This window comes from Denticeps clupeoides, chromosome 7 (assembly GCF_900700375.1).
Source record: "Denticeps clupeoides chromosome 7, fDenClu1.1, whole genome shotgun sequence".
In the NCBI taxonomy this organism is placed as follows: Eukaryota; Metazoa; Chordata; class Actinopteri; order Clupeiformes; family Denticipitidae; genus Denticeps; species Denticeps clupeoides.
Window position 1 is genome coordinate 3,263,821 of NC_041713.1, and position 25,936 is coordinate 3,289,756.

Genomic DNA, 25,936 nt, shown 5'->3' on the forward strand with positions numbered 1-25,936 from the left:
AGTGCAGGGTTTTGGAAACCATTTTAAAGATCATCTATCTTGTCCAGGCTTTGGGCACACACTCGTGTAGTTAAGATTCTGTGTATGTGCTGAGAGGTGTGAGGCTCAGGCTTTGGACCATTACAAAGACTCCCCTGTTCCACAGAGACTCACTTTGATGAGAGATTTGGAAGCATCTATGGTGTGATCCCGAGTAAGCAGAATATTGTTTTTGTGCCTGGCTGTCTTGTGTGTTAGGCTACATGTGTAGATTTGCTTACAAATGGAAGCATTTAGTGCACATATAAACACCTCATGAAATATTTGTATGCAGGATTATGCAGAGAAGGAGAAAGCCATTGCCAAAGCTCTGGAGGACCTGAGGGCTAACTTCTACTGCGAGTTGTGTGATAAGCAGTACCAGAAACACCAGGAGTTTGACAACCACATCAACTCATATGACCACGCTCACAAACAGGTGAGACAGACACATGCATTAACATTTTAAATTGGCAGCATGTGTACTACATGTGGATTAAAACAAGGATAAAACACCCATACCTGTGTGCTTATGAAAATCTGAATCACTTACTCCCACTGCACCAAACTTTCTCCTTAAAGAGGCTGAAAGAACTGAAGCAGCGTGAGTTTGCACGTAATGTGTCGTCCCGCTCGCGGAAGGACGGAAAGAAGCAGGAGAAGATGTTGCGGAGGCTGCATGAGCTGGCCGAGCAGAGAAAACAGCAGGATTGGTGAGCACTGATGCCCCCTGGTGTTCATAATGTGCGATGCAGCTCAGCTGCACAACAGTGGGATAGATTTGCTGTAGGATGTGCCACACATTAGTCAATCTATTCATCGCTGTAAACTTGTATGTTTTAGCACCCCAGGAAGTGGCCCCATGTTCAAAGCCACCACTGTTGCAGTGGACGGAGAAGAAGGTGATGCCGCTTATTCAGATGGCGTTCCCATGTCAGCAGACTTGCCTACAGATGGAAGCTTGGGGGATGACCAAAGCGCTTCCCCAAGACCCGGGCCTCCAATCAGCTTTTCTTTAGGAAAGAGCAGTGCGTCTCCAACCCCAACAGGGGGAGCACAGGCTCCTAAAGTCAGCGTCTCGTTTTCTTTCGCTAAAAAAGCGCCCGTTAAGCTGGAGACTGCTGCTGCAGTCTTTGCTGACCATGCAGAGGAGGTGATCGAGGGGGAGGAAGGACAGGAGGAAGGTGTCGAGAGACCAGTTGTGGAGGGGGATGCTGCAGATGCAGGGTCTAGCACTGAAGGTCCCCAGGTCGGAGCCGTTGCCGTGGTAGCAGGGGAAGAAGAGGATCAGCCTGCAGCTGATGATGGAGGCAGCCTTACCTCCACCCTTAACAAACTCAAGATGATGATGAAGAAGGACGAAGGCTATACCGGCCATGAGCCCCAGTACTATCACTACATGCCCCCAGCACACTGCAGGGTCAAACCCCACTTCCAGTTCTTGCTCTTCATGAAGGCATCGGATCAGTGTGAGAGCCGGGAGGAGGAAGACGAGGAAGATGAGAAGAAAGATGCTGAGTCAGAGCAGATTTCACCCGACAGTGACAACTGCAAATCTGAGATGGAACTAGAAAAAGAGTCTTCTCCTGAACAGAAAGAAGAGCCAGTTCCTTCCTTACCTCAGGTGAAGACTGAAGAAGGAAGTGGAACCCCCCCACCACCTGGTGTTGACCAGGCTCCTGCAGAAACCTCAGCAGAGCCCGCAGGAGACTGCAAGCAGAGTAGCCCAGAAGCCCTTGGTTCGGCCGGCCCTGGCGTGACAACTGGCCCGTTCTTCCCCGTGCTGAGTAAAGACGAGAGCACCACTCTGCAGTGGCCGTCAGAGCTTCTGGAGTTCACCAACACGCAGCCCCCGCTCTCCTACAGCTGCAACCCCCTCTACTTCGACTTCAAGAGCTCTCGCAACAAATGTGGCCGCGCCCGACAGACTCAGAAGCCTGCTAAATCTGTGAGTGCCGAGTGCACAGAAGCCAAGCCGGAAAGGTCGGGTTCTACCGCGCCCGCTTCGGCCAAGGTGGCGGAACCTGCAGCTGGGCCCAGCGCAGAGCACAAAGACACAGGGTCTACCTCCGCAGGAGCACAGGACACCGACGCAGGCGGTCCCAAGAAGAAGAAGAAGAAGAAGAAACACAAGAAGTCCGGGAAACACTCCAAACACAGGGACAAGGGAGTCGCCGACGGAGCACCCGGCCAGGAGGCGGCGGGAGAGAAGACCAAGAAGAAGAAGAAGCACAAAAAGAAGAAAAGCAAAACCAAACCGTCAGGGGAGGACGACGGGGATGCGGGGAAGGAGAAGCAGAAGGAGAAATATGAGGAGGGGAAAGGAGCAGCTTCTGCCGGGACGTCGCCGGGAGTCGGCTCGTCTGCAGACGGCGGTAAGCGGAAGCGGAGTTTCCGAGAGGCCTCCCAGAAATCGGGGCCAGACGAGGCCGGGACGGGGAAGTCGGGCACGTCGGAGGAGCATAACGGCAGCAAGCGTCTGAAGCCGGACTCGAGCGCCCCCTCCTGCTCCGCCTCCGCGCAGAGGAGTCCCTCCGGCAGGGGACGTCCCCCCAGCAGCGAGAGCGAGGACGAGGGCGGCGGCTCGTCCAAGCACTCGCGGCCCCGACGCCGCTCCGCGTCCCCCCGCGAGCAGCGGCGCCACCGCAGCGAGGACTCCGGCCGCTCCCGGAGCCGCTCGTCCCGCAGGGGCGACCACGGGCGCCGGCGCCGCCACCGCAGCCAGTCGTACAGCAGCTCGGAGGAGCGCTCGTCCGGCGGGAGCAGCGTCTACAGCAACTACAGCCGCGGCAGCCGCAGCTACTCCGACACCTACAGCGACTACAGCGACGGGGACTACCGGGAGCGCAGCCGGCGCTCCAAGCGCCGCTCCGACTCCTGCTCGGACTACGACCGCCGGAGCGACGGCCGCTCTCGTAGGCACCACTACTCCTCCTCGTCCTCCGAGGAAGACTCGCGGTCCCGCTCGCGCTCGCACAGCCGCAGGAAGCACCGCCGGCACCGGCGGCGCCGCAGCAGCTCCCGCAGTTCCAGCCGCAGCAGCCGCAGCACCAGCGGCACCGGCCGGACCTGGAGGGGCAGCAGCCGCAGCCACAGCTCCGACAGCTGCTCCTCCAGCTCCGCCAAGGGCTCCCCGCACCGGCACGGGCGCGGCCGCCGGAGCGACAGCGCCAGCGCCCGCCGCGACTTCAACCGCTCTCGCATCTACCGCTCGCAGTCGCCCAGGTCCTCCTCCAACCGCGCCGGCCCGCGCAACAGCGGCTCCTCTTCGGCCCAGGGGCCCCGGGCGGGGGGCCTGGGGGGTTCGGGGGAGCACCGGAACCCTCTCACTGCCCGCCAGCTCCTGGAGAGGATTCAGTCCCGCAAAGGTTCCGAGGACCCGGCAAAAGCGGGACTCAAGCTGAAGGACCCGCCACAGGGCTACTTTGGGCCCAAGCTGCCGCCCGCCTTGGGGAAGCCCATGCTGCCCCTGTTCGGCAAGCTCCAGTCGGGGAGGAAACCGCCGCTGTTGCCCCTGAGTCGCTCGGAAGACGCTGACAAGTGTCGGGGGAAAGATTCCGAGTCTGCGAGTGAGGTCATTCTGGTGGAGCCCATTCGGGAGTTTCCGCCCCCTCCACCGCCGCCTCCTGTCCAGCCGCAGCCGCAGCAGCTTGAGGACAGCGACTTGAACACCGTCGTGGCCGAGGAATCGAGGTGTCCTGGAACAGACCAGCAGGTCCTCCACGAGGCCCAGGCCGCATTCGAGCAGGACCCTTCCATGTCCTTACCTGCCTACCAAACCGAGCCTGGACAAGACGTTCCCATCATGGACCGGCTGCTTGTCCAGCCCGAGATGGGTCCGCAACAGACCCTGCACTCTTACTCGGGGTATCCCCCCTCCGTCCTGGAGGAGGAGGACATGGGGATGGAGGCTGAAGAGGACGGGCTAGCGCCGCTGGAGAGCCAGCCCATCACGTTCACACCAGAGGAGATGGAGAAGTATAGCAAGCTGCAGCAGGCGGCACAGCAGCACATCCAGCAGCAGCTCCTGGCCAAGCAGGTGAAGACCTTCACCCCCGTGGCAGCGGCCGCGGCGACGGCCAGCCTGGCGGCAGCGGCGAGCCTGGCGGCTGCCCCGGCCCCGCCTCCTCCCCCAGCTGCTCTGCAGCAAATCCACATCCAGCAGCCGTCCGTGTCGGCGGCCTCGGCCATCACCACGGTGCAGCACGCCATCCTGCAGCATCACACGGCCACCGCCATGGGCATCCACCCCCACCACCCGCACCCAGCCCACGCCCAGCTCGCACAGGTTCACCACATCCCCCAGCACCACCTCACCCCCATCTCCCTCTCGCCCCTGGGCCACTCCCTCGGCCACTCCCTGGGCCACTCGTTAGGTCACGCCGGCCTTATTCCGGCCCACCCCACGGCCTTCCTATCAGGCCAGCCCATCCACATCATCCCGGCTTCGGCCCTCCACCACACACCCTTAGCCCTGCACCACGTGCCGCATGCCGCCCTGTACCCCACCCTGTTCGCGCCGCGCCCCGCCACTGCGGCCGCAGCGGCGGCGCTGCAGCTACACCCGCTCTTGCACCCCATCTTCTCTGGCCAGGACCTCCAGCACCCTCCCAGCCACGGCTCCTGATCCCCCACCCCCGGGTAACCTCGAGGGACAGATGGCACTTCCCTCCCGTACTTTCCCCGCTGGCGGTTCGCTGGCGTGTCCTGACGTCAGCCAATCAGAATGGTGGAGCATGTGGCCTTCCCAACGAACTGGCTGCCCGGTGATGCGCCCGATCTGCACACCTTGTACCCGAGCAGGCCAGAACAAGCTGGTCTGCGGTGCAGTACCTACATTTGCCATTGGATGGCACTGTCTATGCAGGGTGAAGAAAAGGGACATTTCAAGACCTGACCGCCTGTCGGAATAATTGAAAAGGTTTTTTTTTTTTCGGGTGGGTGGACGTGGGGGCAAAATGTAAAGGGTTTCCTTGTTTATGGTGTACGAAATGGGGGACAAAGCTAAAACCACTGGAGTATTGTTTTATTACTATTTCTATCATTTGTGAAATAATATTGTTGCTGTTCATATTCCTCGTTATTTACCTGTCGCCAAAGAGACTTAATGGCTGAAGCCATAGAAGGTTGTTACATGTGCGAGGACGTACACGAGTCCGGTCATGAAATCGTCTTGTCTGCTTAAAAATGGTGAAGCAGTTTTAATATCCTAACAGTTTCCCCCGCTCAGAGCTTTGGCTCCAAGCACTTTGGACGGGCGTCTTCAGCACATGCATTTTGGTACTTTATTAAAATACTAAACCGAGTCATTTAGAATGTCACCCAACAGAAAGCTATTTTTGAGTCGTAACATCGCTCATTTTTACGTCGAGACATTGTGAATGTCACCGTTTCCCCGGCTTTGCCGCTTCGGAGGATCAGGCGCCCGCCGAAATGAAAGCGATCTGTGACGAGATGCGCTGTAAATCTGTACATGGAGATGCTGTTTGGCATTATGTAACAACTGTACCGATTGTAGGATATTGCAATAATTTTATTTTGTATGTTTTTGACTCTTTGTTTTGCGACTGTTTTCTCCCGTGTATTCTAGCTCTATGTAAATAAAGATTCAGTAGTCAAATCTGGTGGGAATGTTTTATTGCATTTCACGATCTTTTTTGCTGAATGCACCCACGTCGCACCAAAATAAAGTTGTGAACTCGAGAGGCGTTACAAACACTAGATTTTGGACAGTTTGTGAGGTGCTCTTTACACAGTGGAGATCAAAATGAGGGTACAGGATGATATGAAGACTCCATGGAGAATCAGCGTACTGTGTCTGAAAGGACCGTTCTGCAGTGACCAGGTGCCTGTAGTGGAACGAATGTTCCACCTGTGGAAGAGGCTGGAAGAAAATGGTGAGAAACTATCCATATCCTGCATGTGCAGATGTGGCTTTTACATTCCTTACTAATTTTACAAAACTATAAGAATTTAAGTTTGGCTTTTGGCCTGTACTGTAGATTGGAGAGTGCTGGATTCCCAACTGTTCCTACTAAATCAGTAAAAAAAAAAATTATTTCCAGGACTAAATACTTTCACCTAATTAATATGGCATGGGTAAGGAAGTTTATCTACATTTAAGGGCACTGCTGGAAATAGAGCAATCCAAGGAATTATACCCAACACTCTTCTCACCATTCGTAAGGCCATGATAGTTCATGCCACCAGAAATGTGCACTTATTGTCATTTCAGCTAACTTAGAACCAGCCCACCCTTCCATTTTATCCCACGAGGATGGTTAATCTTCCCTGGAGAGCGACGTGGTGCGCGGCGATCATGTGGCGTCACTGAGCCTCATGGATTTGCCTGCTCGGCCGTTACTAGACACACAACCTCAATATTACATCAAAATAGCTAAATGAACTCCAATAAACCCCATGTGCCATATTTCATTCAATGTCCCAGGGTACTGAAGTGCTGACCAGAAGAGGACGGGTTCCCCTTGCTGATCCTGCTTCCTTCCTTTTCAAGGCCCACTACGGGCCTTGAGCTGCTATTCTACTCCTAGGCTCTTTGTGACAATGTACATTGTAAAAGGCGCTGGATAAAATTTGACTTTTAAACCTTCTATCAAGGTTTACTGTTCTCTAGGTCTGATCACAAAATAAAGTTTCTTGTATAAAACTTGTAGAACACTGGTGTGCCCCAGCACTAATCTTCTTTCGATTAATGTTAATTGTATTTTATGAATGAATCAAAGGATCTGCACACAGGCTGAACGGATGCCTCACAGTTGAGTGTTCACTTTTGTCATTGTTGAGAGCATTTTCCAAAGTGGCATCTGTATGATTTTAGGATTACAGGCTTACACAATTCACACAACAGTCCTCATGACAAAGAGAGTAAAATGGAATGAACTTTGATGTTCAAGGCTGCTTCTTGGTTGAGGTAAAGGCAGGATTAGCCCAGGTATTTGACCACCAGAACCATGATGATGCAGGTGAGCAGCATGCCCCCGATCATGAGGAACTTGTCTTGGGACGCCCTCTTCTCAATCAGACGCATCACGGTGTTGGAAAGGCCCAGCATGTTCGCTACGTCCAGCATCTTCTTGTGAGTTCCCTGAACACAGAGGAGCAAATCTGTAAATCTGAAACTTAACTGTGTATCTGAGACCAATGTCTATAAACACATTTACATTTACGGCATTTACCAGACGCCCTTATCCAGAGCGACTTACAATCAGTAGTAGCCCCTGGAGACACTCGGGGTTAAGTGTCTTGCTCAGGGACACGATGGTTGTAAGTGGGGTTTGAACCTGGGTCTGTGTTTACCACAAAAACTACAGTATTGCTGAGTTAATGATTTACAATCAGAACGCTCAGCGAATCACTAGCCAGAAGGTTAAATGACCACAATGCACGTCATCTAATTGTCTAGTGACTCCTACTGGACACAACGTGCCGTTGCGGCACCAGTGCAGCGAGTAGCACACAGAGAACTCTGCACCACGTGGGACGGAAGTTTTGCGGCCTTCCGTATTAAGAAAAAAAAAAAAAAGGGCTGCACGCGCTCACCTTGAGGGTACCTCGCTGATCTCTGAGGCCGTTCATGATGCTGGAGCTGCTGCCTATGAGATCGTCCATACCCCGGTGTGCATTGTGGAGGCTGGAGTTAAACTGCAGCGTATCGTCTATTGGGATGGAGGTGTCTGCATCCTGTAAGAACGATGGATCACTGGAGTACTGTCACATCGTGTCATGACTGTACAGAAAAACAGTGACAAGAAATAACCGTGACGGGCACTGACGTTGGTGGTGAACGTTCGGCACATAAGCTCCTCCCTCTCTCGCTCCTGGTTCTCGCGGGTGTAGCGCCGGTGCTGGAAGGTCCTCAGAGCCGTCTGAAGGTGCTGCACATCGTACTTGAGCTGGTCCACTCGCCTGGAGGAGGCAGACACGTCAGACACGCATTAAATGAAAACGTATGTGGCTGAACGTGGAAGAGAAAATGGCGGCTCAGTCGGTTTTAATAAAAAAGTTTTTTTTTAATGATAACAACCACCATGAGCATCATATAATCTATATGGGTTTTTATAAAGGAAATGAATAAAAGTGCATTCCGATCAGAATGAATCCGCGCTGAGACACACATACACATCCAGGGCAGGAAGAGACTTCAACTTGCATCAAAGAGCTAGTAGCAGCTCTATATGCAAGCATCAAATCCCAAAGTATCACGTGACAGCAAATCATTTCATCTGCGAGGGGTCCATGTTTGACCTTGTGTTTGTTCCATCTGTGTGTGTGTCTGTCTGCTCTCCCAGGTGTTGTAGCCCCAGATGTGTTTATGCAGCTCCACGGGCAGCTTCGCCGCAAGAGGCAGGAATGTCAGCAATGACAGGCATTGTTTTTCTCTCTCTATCTCACACACCGCCTGAGGGCAACCACCGAACCCAGGCCCGACGCGGCCCCACCTCTGACCCCAGCCCTTTCATTCACATTTCACATGCATGTGTGATGTGGTGGGGACCAGAGAAACTTACTAAGTAATCAGTTCTGGTTCACTAGGACCCCGACTATGAATACAAATCATATTATTCACTCGGTTATAGTTTCTCTTACATAAGTCAGACTATAAGAAAGTTACAAGTTAGTTTACGTATTCACTAAAGAGGAAGTTTGAAAGTGCTCAGCGACTGAGCTGTTCTGACCTCAAGTTCATTCCACCACCGAGGGGCCAAGACGGAGAAGAGTCTAGACGAGCGTCTTCCTTTTACCTTCAGAGATGGAGGGACCAGGCGAGCAGTACTGGAGGCTCGGAGTATACGAGGTGCAGTGCGAGGTGTAATAAGGGCTGTGAGGTAGGATGGTGCTACTCCATGTTTGGCTTTGTAGGCCAGCATCAGTATTTTGAACCTGATGCGTGCAGCTACTGGGAGCCAGTGGAGGGAACGTAGCAGAGGGGCTGGTGTGGGAGAACTTGGGGAGGTGCTGCTGCATTTTGTATCAGTTATAGAGGTAGGATGGTACATAGAGGTAGACCAGCTAGAAGGGAGTTACAATAATCCAGTCTTGAGATTACTAAAGACTGAACCAGTATCTGGGTGGCCTTTGTTGACAGATAAGGATGGATCCGTCTGATATTGTAGAGAAGGAATCTACACAAGCGGGAAAGATTAAGATTGTGAGGTGTGAGTCGAGAAGGAGAGTTGGTGGTCTACAGTTACGCCAAGGTTGCGGGCTGTTGTAGAAGGAGAGAGCTGTGAGTTGTCCAGGTAAATAGCAAGATCCTGGTGTGGTGAAGAATCTGTTGGAATTAATACTAGTTCGGTTTTGGTGGGATTGAGTTTGGGCTGCCATCCATGACTGAATGTGAGTTAGACATGGAGAGATTTGGAAGGGAGCATGAACATCTGAGCGAGATAAGGAGAAGATGAGTTGCAAGTCGTCAGCATAGATCAGATACATTTACATTTGCAGCATTTATCAGACGCCCTTATCCAGAGCGACTTACAATCAGTAGCTAGAGGGACAGTCTCCCTGGAGCAACTTAGGGTTAAGTGTCCTGCTCAGGGACACGATGGTAGTAAGTGGGATTTGAACCTGGGTCTTCTGGTTCATTGGCGAGTGTGTTACCCGCTAGGCTACTACCACCCAAATAAACACGGAGCAGTGCACGGTGCGTGGTCGGAGACCCGACTCACAGTTTGGCGTTCTGGCGTCGGCTTGGGGGCTCTTTGCTGGTCAGAATCTCCAGGCGGTCGAGATGGCCGAAGGTCTGATCGATGCTGGCCTGGATTTCGTTCTCCAACACTGCAGAAAAACACACACACGGACACTGCGTCACACAAAGGGTGCAGCTGTGATTTGGCTGCGCTGGTATGCCATCTGACCAGTTGTTACTACTTAGGAACGTGAAGTGATGAAAATGAAGTGATTGTCATTGTGAAACACAGCAGCACATGGTGACATGGTGAAATGTGTCAACCATAGTGAGCAGTGGGCAGCCATGACAGGCGCCCGGGGGGCAGTGACTGTGCTCGGTGGCACCTTGGCAGTTCATGGTTCACACTGGCAACCTTCCAATTATGGGTCCGCTTCCTTACCCACTAGGACACCAGTGCCCCAAAGGTGGTGGGGCATCAGAATGAACCCAAAAGGTAACTTCTCTCATTTAAAACTATGCTAATGGAGGCGTTCAAGACTTAAAACCAGAAACCACAGTATTATTATCAGTAGTCGACAGGGGGAGCTGCACTAGACCTGCGAAGATTTCACTTCCTGAGTGGCGTCGTGAAGATTGTGGGAAAATCTGTCTCACCAGCCTGATTTTCCCACCACGCCTCCTCCACCCTTTGGCCCAGTCCTCATACCCCGCATCCTTCCATTTGTGACATACAATAACATCGTCCAGCCACCAGTCTGATACTGATATCAGCGCACACACAGACACACACACACACAGACACACACACACACCTGCTCCTCCCTGACCTTCCTGTCACGACAGCAACTTGGCACACGCAGTGACCCCACCCTCATCCCACAGACCCCATCTCAGAAAACAAAGGAGACTTTAATTGTTTTGGTTTACTGTCACCAGACACACATGACAATACACTGTCACCATAAAGAGATACTTACTTCAAAGCAATCAACTATACATGAATGTGGCCTGGCGGGTAAGGAAGTCCCCAACCGTCCCCACACACTGGTCCCCGGGTGCCTGTCATGGCTGCCCACTGCTCACCAGAGGTGATTTACATTTACAGCATTTATCAGACGCCCTTATCCAGAGCGACTTACAATCAGTAGTTACAGGGACAGTCCCCCCTGGAGCAACTTAGGGTTAAGTGTCTTGCTCAGGGACACAATGGTAGTAAGCGCGATTTGAACCTGGGTCTTCTGGTTCATAGGCGAGTGTGTTACCCACTAGGCTACTACCACCCATGATGGTTAAAGGACAGAGGACACGGTTCGTGCTGTCACCGTGTGCTGTGCTTCACAATGACAATCACGTCACTTTCACACTGGTGACATTACAATCAAATCAGCAACCGCCCATTTCCTTATCAATGTAGTGCAGAGCCCCGGTGTTGGCCAGCGTGTCACTTATTCGGCGCCCTTTAACCTGGCAGCGCGATGACGTAATCACGTCCCTATGGCCGACGTCCGGTCCGCTGTTTACAACATGAAGCCGTGTGACTTACGGTGCACGGACTGCCGGTCTGTGGTCTCCAGACGTCCCATGTGATACTGCACCTCCTGGATCTGCCTGGCCGCGACACGAAAACGAAACCAAGAGTTATTCCGCACAGCTGGCACTCCCACACCGACATAAAATACGCGTTTACACAAGCAAACCAGTAGCAAAGCCCACAAGTGTTAAACCAAAGCGGAAAAACAGACGCTTCTTAAAATGTTACACATCACAAGCGACACGTAGCCAACAAGTTAGCCATGGCTAATAAACACATCCGCTGAAAACGGATAAATAGGACGCGACGTTCCGGAGAAACCCACTTGTTCGTCTGATGGTACAGCGTCTCCATTTCTGCTTCTACTCCAAAAAACGCAGACAGGAGGAAGACAGAAAGGGGAATATTGACGTGGAGCGGATCATCTAAAGCCGCAGCATTGCGCGCAGGACCCTCTCCCCGCGCCCAGCTGCTCTCCCGGGTGCCTGAACGCAATTTGACGCTCGACCCGGAGCGGATAGAAAATAAAACTGCTCTGCGGCGACCGGGAAGGAACGCGGACGAACTCGTTTCCGTCAGCAATGCAGTTCACGCAACGGGTTATTTTAATACTTTTCTTTGTTACATGCGTTTTTTTCACGGCACTGTGTTGGGCGAACCGCCAGGAAATGTTTTTTTTTTTTTTTTTTTTTTAACTCTAAGCGAATTTTAAACGAATGTTCTGTATAGAAACACATCATGATGTTGGCTGTGGTGATGAAATTAATTGGCTTTGTCATTGAACTGATTGAAATATTTGTCGTGATGCTACACACAACGTAAATGTGCAATTTACCATATCTCATCTTTTTAAATGTAGCTTATCTTAAATGATTAATTGGTCCTTAATGCAAATGATGAGATGTTAAATATCACTTTCCATTTAAGCATCTGTAACTTTCTTTTGTATTTCTGTTTAACATCTTAAAAGAAATCCAAGCATCATTATATTTGAACAGGGCCAATTGGATTTTGGGAAAATATGTTCTGTGTAAGTGGGACTTGATTTGTCATGTGTAGGATTTTCAGGAGCAGGCAGTCAGTTAATGACCAATCTACCTATTAAATCAACAAATTGCTAATCCATCACTCTCTTTATGCAGAATGGTGGTAAGAAATTTCACCCGGTGGCTAAGATCACCGATTCCTGAGCCACACATGCAGATGGATCTTCTGGTCTTTTTTTTCAAAACCCCAAGTGCTGTTTTGATATGGTGGGAAGTGAATGTGATTTGTCTGTCTGATGCCTTCAGAGCATGTTTCTCTTTGCTTTGGCATCTGATGCCTCCGCAGCTCTCGAATTCCCCCAAAACTCGAGCTTTCATCTGACAGTAGGTGGATGCCTCATCTGCCCTTGAGCTGAATCACCGTCCTCTGCAGACAGCGAAACAACAAATTCCATCATTCCCCAAACGCCAGACCAGCTTTTGGCCTTAGGTGCGGTGTGTCAACCTCAGACTTGATGGAGAGGCATCTGTGACAGGAAGCTCTTAATGAGAAGACATCTTCAGGCTAGGTTGTGTCAGCCCCATCGCTCACCGTGGCTTCTTCTAATTGCGCTGCTTTCCACAGGTCCCTATAAGAATACCACATTTTGTCAGGACGTGGTGATGACTTTATAACGTTTTAAAAAAGCTGGTGGGGAAGGCTGTTGGTGCCTGGCCACAGGTTCTAGGTGGGCTGTCAGGAGTTCGCTGATTTGACTGGCGTGAGAGGATGAAATGTCTCCAAGAAGAGGACATTTCTTGTCCTATCCTATCCTTTGCTTTGTCTTTCTTTCCTTCTTCATTCCATCCATCCCTACTTCTGGGTCATAACAGCCCCCTGGGCGGCAGGTGGAGGTGAAGGGTCTGAAGGAAGAACAGAGATAACAGGAGGTGAAAGAAGTGCTGAGAAAGGGCTGAAGAAGAGAAGAAGACACATTTTATAAAAGGCGTGCGCACACACACACACATATATTCAGTATCAGTAACAGAATGTGTGGGTATTTTTCTGTTCTCCACTTTCCACATATCTACAAAGAACACTGCTATCTGCTGAATTGCCTTCAGATGCTCCCTTTCTTGTTCTTTTGCCTTAAGACCAAAGTTTGATGATGTATTAGCAATCAAAGCGTCACTGTCTACACTTCCAGTAAAATTGGTCTGACGTGAAGTTATGCAGTAAATTGTTTGGCTCTTCATTGCCCCCACAGAGTAGGTGCCAGAACTTTAAAAGGTCCCCTGTCATGAATATTGGACTGTGAGATTATATAACATTAATACAAGTTCCCCTAGACTGTCCTGCAGTGGCTAGAAATGGCGATAGGTGTGCTTTGGCTTTGTCCATTCTGCTTCGCCATTCAGATTGCAAATTTGTCCCCTTATGTCGTCATAAGGGGAAAAGTTACCTCCCGTTTCTCCTGCTTTTTCTCCCCCCCTTCAGGAAAAACGGCGCCATGACTTCCTGTCTGCGCCAAACGTTGTGTTTGGTGAACGGTGTCGGTGACGTCATTTCCCCGAATGCCCCCTCAACTTCTATTGGCCGCTCTCTCCCCCTCATCCCGCCTCACTCCTCCTCATTAGCATTTAAAGCTACAGACGATGAGACGGCGCGTCCTGGGAAATATCATTGTGGGACTGGACCAAAGTGGCCATAATTCTGCACCACGGCTGAATTTCGGAAAGAGACTCCAGATGCAGAATTAGGGGACCAACAAGAATGATATAAAAGCAAAATAATGTCAGGGGACCTTTAACTGGTCGAGTATTTGCTGATATTCGGTATCCCTTCCCACCATCCACACTTCTAACACCAGGTCCTCTGTAGAACATGACTGGAGTGGACATTTGTATGCGTGTGGTCTCCGGCCGGGGTTTGGCGCCCAGCTGCCAACTTTATGCCCCTGAGGGGAACCCAGTAGATCTCCTGTAAATGAAGATGATGAAGTTGGATCTCTGTCTCTCTCTCTCGCCGCACAGCCGGCTGAAACGAGTTCTCCGCTGTTCTCGACTGTTTTGTGTACTGGAGGAAAATGCTCCGTGATTAAAGCGCTCCCACTCGGGGCCATGTGTGCCAGGGAGCGTTCCAGGTTGTATGAGCGGCGGCGGGACGGTCAGCAGAGTTTGGATGCCTTTGTCTCCCCCATAGGAAGTAGGCATCTAATGAAGACCTCCAGCACAGATTTTTAAAGCCACAAAGCTCCACAGTTGTTGGGGAAAAATATTTTTCATGTTTCCGGCATTCTGCTGGAACAGTCACGTTTTTGGGTTTTAGGGGTGCAAGGTCGGAGAATTCATACAGAATAACCACCGTGTCCCTAAATAACCTACTAAACCCACGAGAACTGAAGCTGGAATGGAATGTTTTATTCCTATAGGTAATAAAAGATATTCTTTATGACACACCCTGTGTTTGTGTGTGTGTGTGTGTGTGTGTGTGTGTGTGTAAGGGCGCGACACAAGAAAAGAGCCTCTGGCGTTACCACCTCTGAGACGTGACATCTGCGCCCCAGAGCACCGAAAGATCACATCTCCTCTGACACGCCACTCACCCTTTCACTCTCTAGCCCCGCCCCCCAACTATGTGTCTTTGTGTGTGTGTGTGTGTGTGTGTGTATTTACCTGCTTGAAACCTGCTTGGTTGAGAATGAAAACATCAACTTGTACCCCATAATTTAAGGTGAAATAGAGCTCCACTGCTAACACCCAGTGAAAATACATTCAGGTCAGGAGGCAGAAGCTGTGAGAAGGATGCTTGTGGCCCAAGAGCAGCATTCTGATTGGCTGCGAGGACTGCTAGAAGCGTCAGCATCTTATCACGTGATTCCTGGACCGTGTACTCTTCCAGTTATCGTCTTTGAGAAGAATAGCAGGTCCCTTTCGCCCAGGTCCCTGTAAAAAGGGTCTGCCTGCTGTGGGCTGCGGTGAGACAGACGGACAGACGGGACAGACAGACAGACGGGCCGAAGCCGTGTGCTGGGAACCCGGCGCTGCTCCCCACCTGCTCTTATCTCGGGATGAGTCTGGGAACGGGCTGTTTGTGCAGCTGAGGTTGGATCTCGGCCGCGTCCTACGTATCCGTCTAATCGTGTGTTTACTGTGTCTCTACGTCCCATGATGCTTTTCTCTGGCCTGTATTGACTGTGTTGGGCGTGTGATGTGTGTGTGTGTGTGTGTGTGCGTGTCAGGTCTGTGTCGAGGCTGATGGGAAATCCTCCCACATCATATTCCCAGCCCTCAGCCAGAGAGGAGACGCATACTGCAGAGGTCTCTCTGTGTGTGTGTGTGTGTGTGTGTGTGTGTGTGTGCGTTTGCATGCGACGGCAGTTTTGCATCCCTGTGTTGTAAAGAATCTGGCCCTGAAGTACCGATGCACTTCTTTTCATTTGCTGCAACTGTTATCTTTACTATATTATTTGTCTACGTTTACAGGGAGCGAGTTATTCAAAGTTTCAATTTACTTCATTCACCGGAAAGAAACTTTATGTTACAAAAGTGAGTGAAACAAATATAAATCTTGTGCTATTTGTGTTCCTTAAGCGTAGTTCAGACTTCCTGATCCGAGGCAAGCGAATGAACATCATGCTATCTGACAAGGGACAGCCGAGGAGATTTCTTCCTGTGTCTCCTCACGACAGGACGTCGTTTCTCCTTCCCTCAGTCGGACACCAATGGGAAGTTGGATTGAGGCGCACTGCGCCTGTTGTGGGTTGATCTCGGCGTTCCAGGTATCTGACCTTGGCGGCGTAGCCCCCATGCTGCGCTGGATCAGCCGGGCATCCATGGCGGACTTTCAGGAGGTTGGAGGTGGAGGAGCAGCCATCTATCTCACTGGTTGTAAAGAGAAGTTTAGAATACTCAGGACTCACACACACACATCTACATGAACCTTCTAGCATCTGGAAGTAATTAGTTGTCACATGCAACACAACACAGCACAGCACCCAGTGCACACAGTGAAATTTGTCCTCTGTATTTAACCAATCACCCTTGGTGAGCAGTGGGCAGCCATGACAGGCGCCCGGGGAGCAGTGTGTGGGGACGGTGCTTTGCTCGGTGGCACCGGGATTCGAACCGGCAACCTTCTGAAGTCACACTGCACATTAAATATTCAAATTCTTTCATAAAACCACACATATACATGCAGTGGCAGTTTCCCTCAGTGTGTGTGTGTGTGTGTGTCTGTGGCCAGAGTGCGTGAGAAGTGTGCTGCTCTCTGTTCGGTGGGGAAATGAAGGCTTTAGGCTGCGGGGTTGTGGCGCTTTATGAAAACACGTCGGGAGGCTCTGACCTCCTGCAGCTTCACTCGTTTTCCTCTCCTGCACCGTCACACGCGTCTCCACCTCACCTGTTAACACTGAACACACACACACACACACACACACACACACTAACATTTAAAAACGTAACATAGGATCATATTCACACACACCTTCATACACATAGATGCATCATGATAACATACATAATCCAGCTCAAACACACACACACTCTCTCATGCATACACGTCATAATCACAATTATACACAGTCACATTCTCACAGCGTCATTTACACAATAAATCATACATGCAAATGCGGAAACGCAAATACACACACACACACACACGCACACACACCCCGTCAAATGTCCTCCATGTTTTAGAGAGTTCTCATAAGATAAAGGTGCAATAAACAGAAAAGACTCCTGATCTGCTTTGGTGTCAGAGGTTAAGTTTAGGGGCTTCAGACTAGGATTGGCAAAGTTTTTAGGACTGGCAATATCTTGCTGCCTTTAGTTAGTTTAACATTTGTAATATGAATACCGAGGTGTGTGCGTGTGAGGAATTCACATTCATATGAGGTTCCTGCCACACTAGCCGACCCAGTCCTGCTCCCTGTGTCATTAAGTTTCACTGCGCTTTACACAATAAGAATATTATTACAGTCATTAAACCCATACCAGGGAGCAGCAGCGTCCTATTAGACTGATTATAGACACACACATCAAAAGAGGAATAAGCGCTCACACAATGAGCCTGTGTGTGTGTGTGTGTGTGTGTGTGTGTGCGTGCGTGTGTGACTGCATCTTAATTTAAAGCAACTCACCTGGCAAAATCTCTTTGGTTTTCTCATGTCTGCATGACATTTAATAGAGTGTTAATTTTATGGGATGACAACCAAACCTCCCGCCAGCTCTATCTCATTCATAACTGAGGCAACAGAATGCAGATCTTCCATTACCAGATGAAAGCGTTTTTTTTTTCTTTCTTTGGACCACGCCCTTCACCTGTAGCCATGGTGTTCCCTGGAGGATTTCTCTTTATTCATATTCATAATGAAATAAAGCTGACTTTATACACATTCTTCGCTTCATCTTCTTTTTCCTTCTCATAGGCCCCTGTACATACCTGAAGAGCCACGCCCACCTGTGGATTGCATAAAACTGATGTGCTCCCGCTTGTAGATGTTCCCTCATGGACACGGACTCATTCCATCTGTGACCGTGACGTGTGAATATGTATGCATGTCTCATAAGGGTTCGGACGGAGACTCCGCCCGCTGACAGACAGGAAGCAGAGACAGTGGCCAGGCAGGTGTGTCCTGAATAACACACACGGGGGCCGGTGAAGGAACAAACAGCAACAGGAAGTGTGAACAAAGTAATTAAGAGTAAATCACATGACTCACAACACAACAGGAAGTAAACTTTAAAAAGGCAAAGACACATTTTACCAACGAGTACATTAATTTATTCAGTTAGCAAGTAGTTTTTAAATAACATATGATACCAGTAGAGGCACTGTGGGTTATGGCAGGAAGACGCGTGATTGGTCGCTTTACTGAAAGGACACTCCCTATAGGCTGAGGTAGAAAAACAGACTCTCGTGAAGCCAGTGCCTAAACAGAATTAAATGATAATGACTGATCATGGAAACTGGGCATGGAGTCTGTATTCACACACACACACACACACACACACACACACACGGAGGGTGTGGTTATACTTCGTTTTTCCAGAGCAGGATTTGCATAGCCCTGTTTCGGGCGACGCTGATGTTTTCTCCATGTGTATCTGTGATTTTGTCTGCGTGCTTGCAATTTTGTGCTCTAGTTTGATTGATGCAGCCCATTTAACTGCTGATGACCTGGTGCAAACACACACACACACACACACACACACACATACACTGTATCAAAGGCCCAGTTTAGTCTCTAAAGTGCACGGTCCTCAGTCGGGTACTTAGAAGAACAAAAACAAGGCAGCTATGGAACTGCGATGATCAGGTGTTCAAGCAGTGAACTTTGACCCCGTGTCCATGGCGAGCTGGGGTCAGCGAGTGCTGATTGTTAATGAGGGGGAAAATGCCGACTTGAAACGACGTCCGAAGTGCATGCTGGGGGACAGGCTGCACTTGAAAGGGAACTTACAGCAGCTGTGGAGAAAAAGACGGCTTTTCTTGATGTCGTTCCGTTGTTTTGGCTGGTGATTGTCAGTCATGTGTGTTGTTGGTCTCAAAAACTATGCTCATAATACACTTTTTAAAGCATTTTTTATAAGAGCTATAAGCCCTGCCCATCCCATATGGGGATCCACGTGCCAGCCAGACATCCAGATTTACATACATCTCCCCGTGCTGAGGAAGACATGGAGGGGCGACATGTTCACCATGGGTCATGTTCACTAATGTCATGGCATTGTTGCCTTCTGGATACCTGCCCAGGCCTTTTTGTTGGTGTGTGATTATTTATTTAGGAAGATTACTTTAAAGGGGGAGGGGCCTGTCATCATGATGGACAGATCTCATGACCACGCCCACTACCAGCACCCACATGCAGGTCATCAGGCACCTTTAATACCGAGTTCTGATGGGGGAAGTAGTGACTGTGACATTAGTGAACATGACCCATGTGCTACGTCCCACACAGAACTTTGGCAAATACATCGTGGCGTGTGTTAAGTGCTTCATACTTTGGAAGTAGAAAGACTGGCCCTTTACTGGGACACACACACACACACCACTGAAATGGTTCAGCCACAGGACCCCATTCCAGCCCGTCCCTTTGCCACCACGGCCAGTTTTGGTTCCAGTGAAAACAGAGTCTCGGTCCCCGGGCGGCGGCGAGGGACGGGACGGGGCCGCGGCCCTCAGTGCTTCTTGCAGGTGTACACCTCCTCCTCCGTCAGGCACGTCTGGCACTCCACGCGGCAGCACCAGTGCACCTGGCAGTTGCAGGACAGGGTGGTGAGGCGCAGCGCCGTGTTGTAGCCGCGGCCGCAGCACAGGCTGCTGCAGCTGGTGTCTTTGGAGCACGGCCGGCCGCCGGTGCCCGGCGAGTAGCGCGAGGGCCGGCAGAAGCTGGGCGACTCCTCCAGGAAGACCAGCTCGGTGGGGCGGGGCCGCTGGGCGCCGCCGGCATGGCGCCGGGCCCCGCCGGCCAGCTCGGCCTCTCCGGTGGCGGCGTTGGTGACGCTGAGCACGCGCCCCGCCGTGTCGTAGCGGTACTTCAGCAGGCGGCCCGTGTCGTCGAACGGGGAGAGCTGCTTCCAGCAGGTCCGCACGGCGCAGGACCCCGAAACGCCGTGACACTTACAGGTGGTCTTCAGGCCGCTCTTCACAGCCTGGAGACCAGGGACAAAAAGCACAAAGTAAATCAGACAGAATTTCAATATTTACAGGGACAGTCTCCCTGGAGACACTCAGGGTTAAAGGTCCCCTGACATCATTTTTATTTGCTTTCATATCGGTCTTAGTTGGTCACCTAATACTGTATCTGAAGTCTCTTGGTTCAGAATTACGGCCACTTTGATCCAGTCCCACAACGAGATTTCCCAGGACGCGCCGTTTCACCGTCTGTAGCTTTAAATGCTAATGAGGAGGCCAATAAAGTTGAGGGGGCATGACGTCATCGACACCGTTCACCAACCACAATGTCTGGCGCAGACAGGAAGTCGTGTTTACGTTTTCCAGAAAAAAATTTAAGCCCCTTGTGACAAAATAAAGGGTTAAAACCTACTTATACTAACCCGCTAGCTCGCCAGCTTTTACCAACACTCCCATCGTCATGAGTAATGTTTATTCCTCACCTACGGTCAGTTAACTTAGTGGTGGCCTAGCGGTTAAGGAAGCGGCCCCGTAATCAGAAGGTTGCCGGTTCGAATCCCGATCCGCCAAGGTGCCACTGAGGTGCCACTGAGCAAAGCACCGTCCCCACACACTGCTCCCCGGGCGCCTGTCATGGCCGCCCACTGCTCACTCAGGGTGATGGGTTAAATGCAGAGGACAAATTTCACTGTGTGCACCGTGTGCTGTGCTGCTGTGTATCACATGTGACAATTAGTTCACTTCAACTTAATACTAACACAGCCTTCTCTTTCCTTCATCCCTCTCCGTCCACTCCCATCTCTTCAAGAGTGATGACGTGGCATTGCTGACCACAGATTTCCCTCTTTGGCCTTTATTGTGCCAATTGGCACATTGTAAGGAAGCGCTGTGTAAACCGATTGATGGAAATGAAAAACTACTATCTATTTTCCCAGTTTGTTCAGTAAAGGTGTGGTGTGTAGCAATCGGCAGAAAGGTAGCAAACCAACTGACTTCCTTCTAAAATACGAAGGCACGACTGTAGGACTCCATGGAAGAGATGTACATGGAAAGGGTTTAATGTAACAAAAACTAATATAATAAACATATATATTCTAATTCTGATAATGGATTGACCAACAGAACTGAAGTGAGACCTGAGAGTGGAGGCTGATTTTATACATGAATGGCAGGACTGATGTAGGTGGAGGCAGGAGGCAGATGTCAGGTCTGTCAGCCCGATTCATGAACTCAGCCCTTATCTCAGGAGCCCATCAGGTTAGTTTCGGTGCCGATCTGGCCTGACTGGGGGGGGGTTCGGGGAGCCCTGAGCACGTTGCCAGATTGATGGATGGATGGCGAGACAGGAATTTCACACACCTCTGACCCGACTACATCGCCTGAGGTTCGGCTGCAGATATCTGTTCAGACTGGACTTCTGTCTCTACTGTATGCAAGGCGCGCTGTTCCTCTCTCTCTCTCTGTCTCTCGCCATGGGAAACTGGGGTAAACACGTCCCTCTCATCGGGGTAGCGGAAGCTCAGCCTCAGCTAAATGTGATGGTCAGTGTCGTATTTTCCAAACGCAAGTTCAATAATTAATGAACTGACCAATCAGAACGCTTGAATTAAAGCACTGACGATCTGCATGTTGGTGTTGGCAGTGGGCGTGGCCCCGAGATGTAATGGTAAAGATCGTGTGCTTGGTTAAGGCCCTGCGCAGGTATGAGCCCCCCGGGTGCTGCTGGACAGGAATGGTGACGGGGGTTTAGCGGGAAGGACGTCCCTTCAGCGCGGTTTGTTTTTCTTGCAGCTCCTGGCCCGAGGTGCTACTCTGAGGAACGCGGAGATAAGGAGCTCTGGCTCCCTGCGTCTCGGAGGGAGGACCGCCCGGGGCGGGACGTCTCCTGGTTACCAGGCTCTGTTATGAGGAGATGTTCTAGGATTTATTGAGGTTCCAGTTGGGAGGCGTCAGAGTGGCATACAGTACGGGGGCAAAAATGCTCGTATATTACAGAGACCTCATCTTATAATTGCTCCAACGGGAGACCTCTAATTTTCCACGGGCCCCCACAGCAAGCGCCGTCATGCCTGAGCTGAGAGGAACACCTGGCTCCAGAGATCTTCCTCACCGTGCCAGCACCTTCTCCTCTGGGCTACAGTCTGGACCACATGTCCTGGACATCACATTAATTATACTGTTTTTTTTTTTTTTTCTCAAACTATAGTTTAATGTGGAAATGGACCAATAAAAAAAAACTTTTGTTAAATATATTGAAAACACACAACGGTGATATAGTAAATAATTATTCTATGTTTAAATGTTTGACTTTTTTAAAAGGAGTAAATTCTGATTGGTTGAACCAAAACTGTAAGTTGCCTAATTACTTCAATATTTTAGGCCACCATCCTCTGAACTGTGTGTGTGTGTGTGTGTGTGTGTGTGAGAGAGATACTCACCCGTATCCCCACGTTGACGTTGTGCGAGTCGATGTGAGCGCGCAGGTCCTTGCTGGCCCGCTTCTGGCCCAGGAACTTCTTCAGGAAGCGGACGCTGTACTTGAGGTTGTCGCCACACAGCCCCCACTGCCAGGCCTCGCGGTGCTGCAGGCCGGGCGAGTCGTCGCAGGTGCAGCGCTCCATCCGGCCCGAGCTGCACGCCTTGGCCAGGGTGTGTGACAGTGCCGCCGACGACACCGCCAGCAGAAATGCCGTCTCCTTAAAACCTGCAGATCACAGCAAGTTCAAAATGATTCCAATCACATCATATGTCATCACTGCATATAGCCTCTTACCAGAAGTGCAAAGAATTAGGTGCAGGTGGTAATATGTATCACAATATAAGATTTATATAAGATATATGCATACATGGCTTAATGGCTGTATGGTTACATAAAGATGAAGTATGCATCACACATCACATACAAAGTATATAAATTATATAAATATAAAAAACATAATTGCTACTGTGCTTCGCTCTCTTTGGTCAGTTTGTATGTTACGTCCATGCACATGACATTTCAGAAACTTCTAAACAAATATGTGTTTTAACAGCATTAAAAAACTCAAATGTAACTGTACAAGCCACTGAAGCACAGCTGCATTCTGCCAAACACACACACGGTCACTGCCAGTGGTTTCCTCCGGCTGCAGACCCGCAATTATTTCCTCTTTTCAGAGCGTGTAATGCTACTTTTCCAATTAAATGCTAAGTGCTGAGTTCTGTTGTCCCTCTCTAACTGTAATCTCAGGCCGGCCTGGCCGGGCACCGCCGTCCCCTCGGCCCCCGGAGCCGCGGCTGTGGGCGTATTTTCACCCAATTAATGACTATTTTGACTAGGAGCGGCTCTTTCCCTCAGATGAAAGCCGGCGATCGGGCCGCCCTTTTCCTCCGGGGAGCCGGGCTGCTCTTCCTCCAGATAAAAATATCCCGCGCGGCCCCGCGGGGCCCCGCCACGCAGGGATTCCGGAGTGCCCAAGTCCCTAATTACCCGCGGGCTGACCTGCTGCGTGCCCGCATGATGTTCACCAGATTCGTGGCGCACGGAGCTACGCTTTTAATGCCGGGAAATGTCCCGTCTTTTAAATGGCTTTTGCGCACTGGCCTCAGAGGGAGTGTGATGGTCAGAGCTGTCCAATCAAGCTGGTTCATCTGCATAGTAGTAAAATGACCATATTGACCCAAGTAGAAGACAATTTTGTCTTTTCCTCAAAATATCTGAGGTCTAGAATACTGCCAGCTGCAGCCAAATAGGATATTTGATAAAAAAAACAAAAAAAACACCAGAGTTGATATATTGGTAGAAATAACACAGTTTTATTTTCACTTTTTTCAACTATAGTTTTTGTGTAAGTGAAAAGTACATTCTATCTAACTTAAATGATTGGTTACCAGTTAATTTCTTTAAATAAGACCCAGCTCCGGAGGGGAATGTCCCTGTAACTACTGATAGTATGTCGCTCTGGATAAGGGTGTCTGGTAAATGCTGTAAAAATAAAAAATATATTTTTCTGTAAAAGAAAACTCCTAAAAAACGGGGGTGTGGCAATCTAATTGGTCCTAATTGGGTGGCCAAATGCTCCATTTGACTATTTTCATACAATAAGAGTGAACTGGTTTAAAAAGTGAAAGTGAAGTCACTGCAGCACACAGTGACACATAAAACGTGTCCTCTGCATTTAACCATCACCCTTGGTGAGCAGTGGGGAGCAGCTTGTGGGGACAGCGCTTTTGCTCGGTGGCACCTCAGTGGCAACCTCCTGATTACACTGACTAAAGCACACGTGTGGATTGTGATGATGTGGGTTTTGTACCTCGCTTTAACAGACTCCCCCGGCCGTCCAGGCTGCAGTTCCAGCGCTCGTTGCGGAACTGGTAGCGGCATTCCACCAGGCTGAGGCGCACCGACTCCCGCAGGGTCTCGGCCAGGCCCGGCTCCCGGCGACACAGGCGCTTCTGGCGGCGCGTCAGGCTCATCTGCTCGCATTGCTTCAGGTGCGCCCTGCCCGTCGGGGGCTCGTGGGTGAAGGGACCGGGCAGAAAGACCAGAGGCTCCCGGCCCGTTAATCTGGAAAAAGGAACATCGGGTAACGTTCAAACGTTTTGGTGACATATCCGCAGCTGGACGATTGGCAGAACTCTAACACGTGACAGTCATCCCAACTTTTTTTAAAATCCTAATGAGCGGTTACGGTTGAAAATTCGGTCTGGAAAAGTCCTGCAGCCTCGTAAACAGGGCGCGTAGAGCGTTGGAACCATTAACCGCATCTGTGGACATCTGTGAATCGCGTCTACGGCCACCGAACAGTAATCTGAACGACATTTTACGAGATTAATTCACGAAATGCCGATTTCTGAGCGCGAGAACGACCCGGCACACGCGTGCGTAATTGCGCACGAAACGCGCGTAACCGCGGCACCGCACCGTGCCATGTACTGACACCGCGAAAAGAATCTCGTCGCTCCTGTCACGCCACGAGGGCTCGGCTCGGCTCGGGTGACGAGACTGACCCGAAGTAGGCGGCCGTGTGGGACAGCAGCGCGCAGAGGGACACCAGTCGCAGCAGGCGCGCAGTCCTCGTCCTCGGGAGCCCGGTGCACATGGTGACGCGGCGGCGGGGCTCTTCATCGCGCTGCCTGGCCTTGGAGAAAGTGTCGGACCCGCGGCAGCGCGCAGCCTCTTAAAGGGGCACCGGTCCCGAGGGGGCGTCGCCTCTGGGGACGGTGCCGCGCCGGGATTGGACGGCCCGGTGTCCTGCTTTGGGTAGGAAGACCACCTGCTGGACGCGGTTTTGCCTACTTTTTTGCCTGCCTGTAGACTGTCTGGGCGGAAGCTCATTTGGCTACAATATTGCGCGCAAGAAGTCACGAGTGATGGACATGAGCGAACTAGGCACCGATTTCGAGATATTTCATTACAGTAGGTGAGGGTGGTAGTAGCCCAGCGGGTAACACACTCGCCTCTGTACCAGAAGACCCAGGTTCAAACCCCACTTACTACCATCGTGTCCCTGAGCAAGACATTTAACCCTGAGTGTCTCCAGGGGGGGGCTGTCCCTGTAACTACTGATTGTAAGTCGCTCTGGATAAGGGAGTCTGGTAAATGCTGTAAATGTAAATGTAAATGTCGTGTTCCAGCGGCCACCCAGGTCCCTTCCTCCCCCTGTTCCACTATGCAAGGAGTTTAGAGTTTATGTGCAATATGTCCACTGGTTAGGATCCTAAATGACTCGTCAAACATGGTGTTTTTTTTTTGTCCCTGGATGTAATAAAACGAAAACAAACGTTTTATTTAAAAAACAAGGAGGTATTTATAAAAATATAAAAAAAGTATATATATTTCTTTAATTAATATTTTATATATTAAATAAAAAGGTTATATATATTTTATGCATGATTTATGTACACATCACAACATTTATCCACAACTTTTGGGATTTTTTTGGTGGGGTTTTTGAAAGTGAAAGTGTAGTGATTGTGAAACACTGCAGCAGAGCACACGGTGACACAGTGACATGTGTCCTCTGCTTTTAACCATCACCCTTGGTGAGCAGTAGGCAGCCATGACAGGGTCTGGTGCTTTGATTAAGGGGACCACAGTGGCACCTTGGCGGATCGGGGATTCGAACTGGCAACCGATTACGGGTCCACTT

The 25,936-nt window shown here is 50.5% G+C and overlaps 3 protein-coding genes across 10 annotated transcripts in view; 1 reads left to right on the forward strand and 2 right to left on the reverse strand.

The window, feature by feature from the left end:
- The window catches only part of gpatch8 (G patch domain containing 8), a 23,586-nt gene extending 17,948 nt beyond the window's left edge, over positions 1-5,638 (forward strand). For all 8 annotated transcript variants that reach the window (XM_028986282.1, XM_028986283.1, XM_028986285.1 and 5 more), the window contains 3 exons: positions 314-457; positions 601-731; positions 862-5,638. In XM_028986282.1, the coding sequence (XP_028842115.1) occupies positions 314-457; positions 601-731; positions 862-4,645 (4,059 nt within the window). In that variant the 3' untranslated portion in view covers positions 4,646-5,638. The remainder of the gene's footprint in view (positions 1-313; positions 458-600; positions 732-861) is intronic.
- Positions 5,639-11,748, reverse strand: gosr2 (golgi SNAP receptor complex member 2). The gene is made up of 6 exons (XM_028986323.1): positions 11,527-11,748; positions 11,214-11,278; positions 9,708-9,816; positions 7,812-7,944; positions 7,579-7,719; positions 5,639-7,123 (listed from the first exon to the last, which is right to left on the reverse strand). Exons 1-6 carry the CDS (start codon positions 11,553-11,555, stop codon positions 6,962-6,964), a joined length of 639 nt encoding a protein of 212 aa, XP_028842156.1. The 5' UTR covers positions 11,556-11,748; the 3' UTR covers positions 5,639-6,961.
- A 6,210-nt stretch (positions 11,749-17,958) lies between these two features.
- wnt9b (wingless-type MMTV integration site family, member 9B) lies at positions 17,959-24,923 on the reverse strand. Its single transcript, XM_028986306.1, has 4 exons — positions 24,795-24,923; positions 24,098-24,351; positions 22,244-22,509; positions 17,959-19,822 (listed from the first exon to the last, which is right to left on the reverse strand). Exons 1-4 carry the CDS (start codon positions 24,884-24,886, stop codon positions 19,349-19,351), a joined length of 1,086 nt encoding a protein of 361 aa, XP_028842139.1. The 5' UTR covers positions 24,887-24,923; the 3' UTR covers positions 17,959-19,348.
- Positions 24,924-25,936: the final 1,013 nt, after the last annotated feature.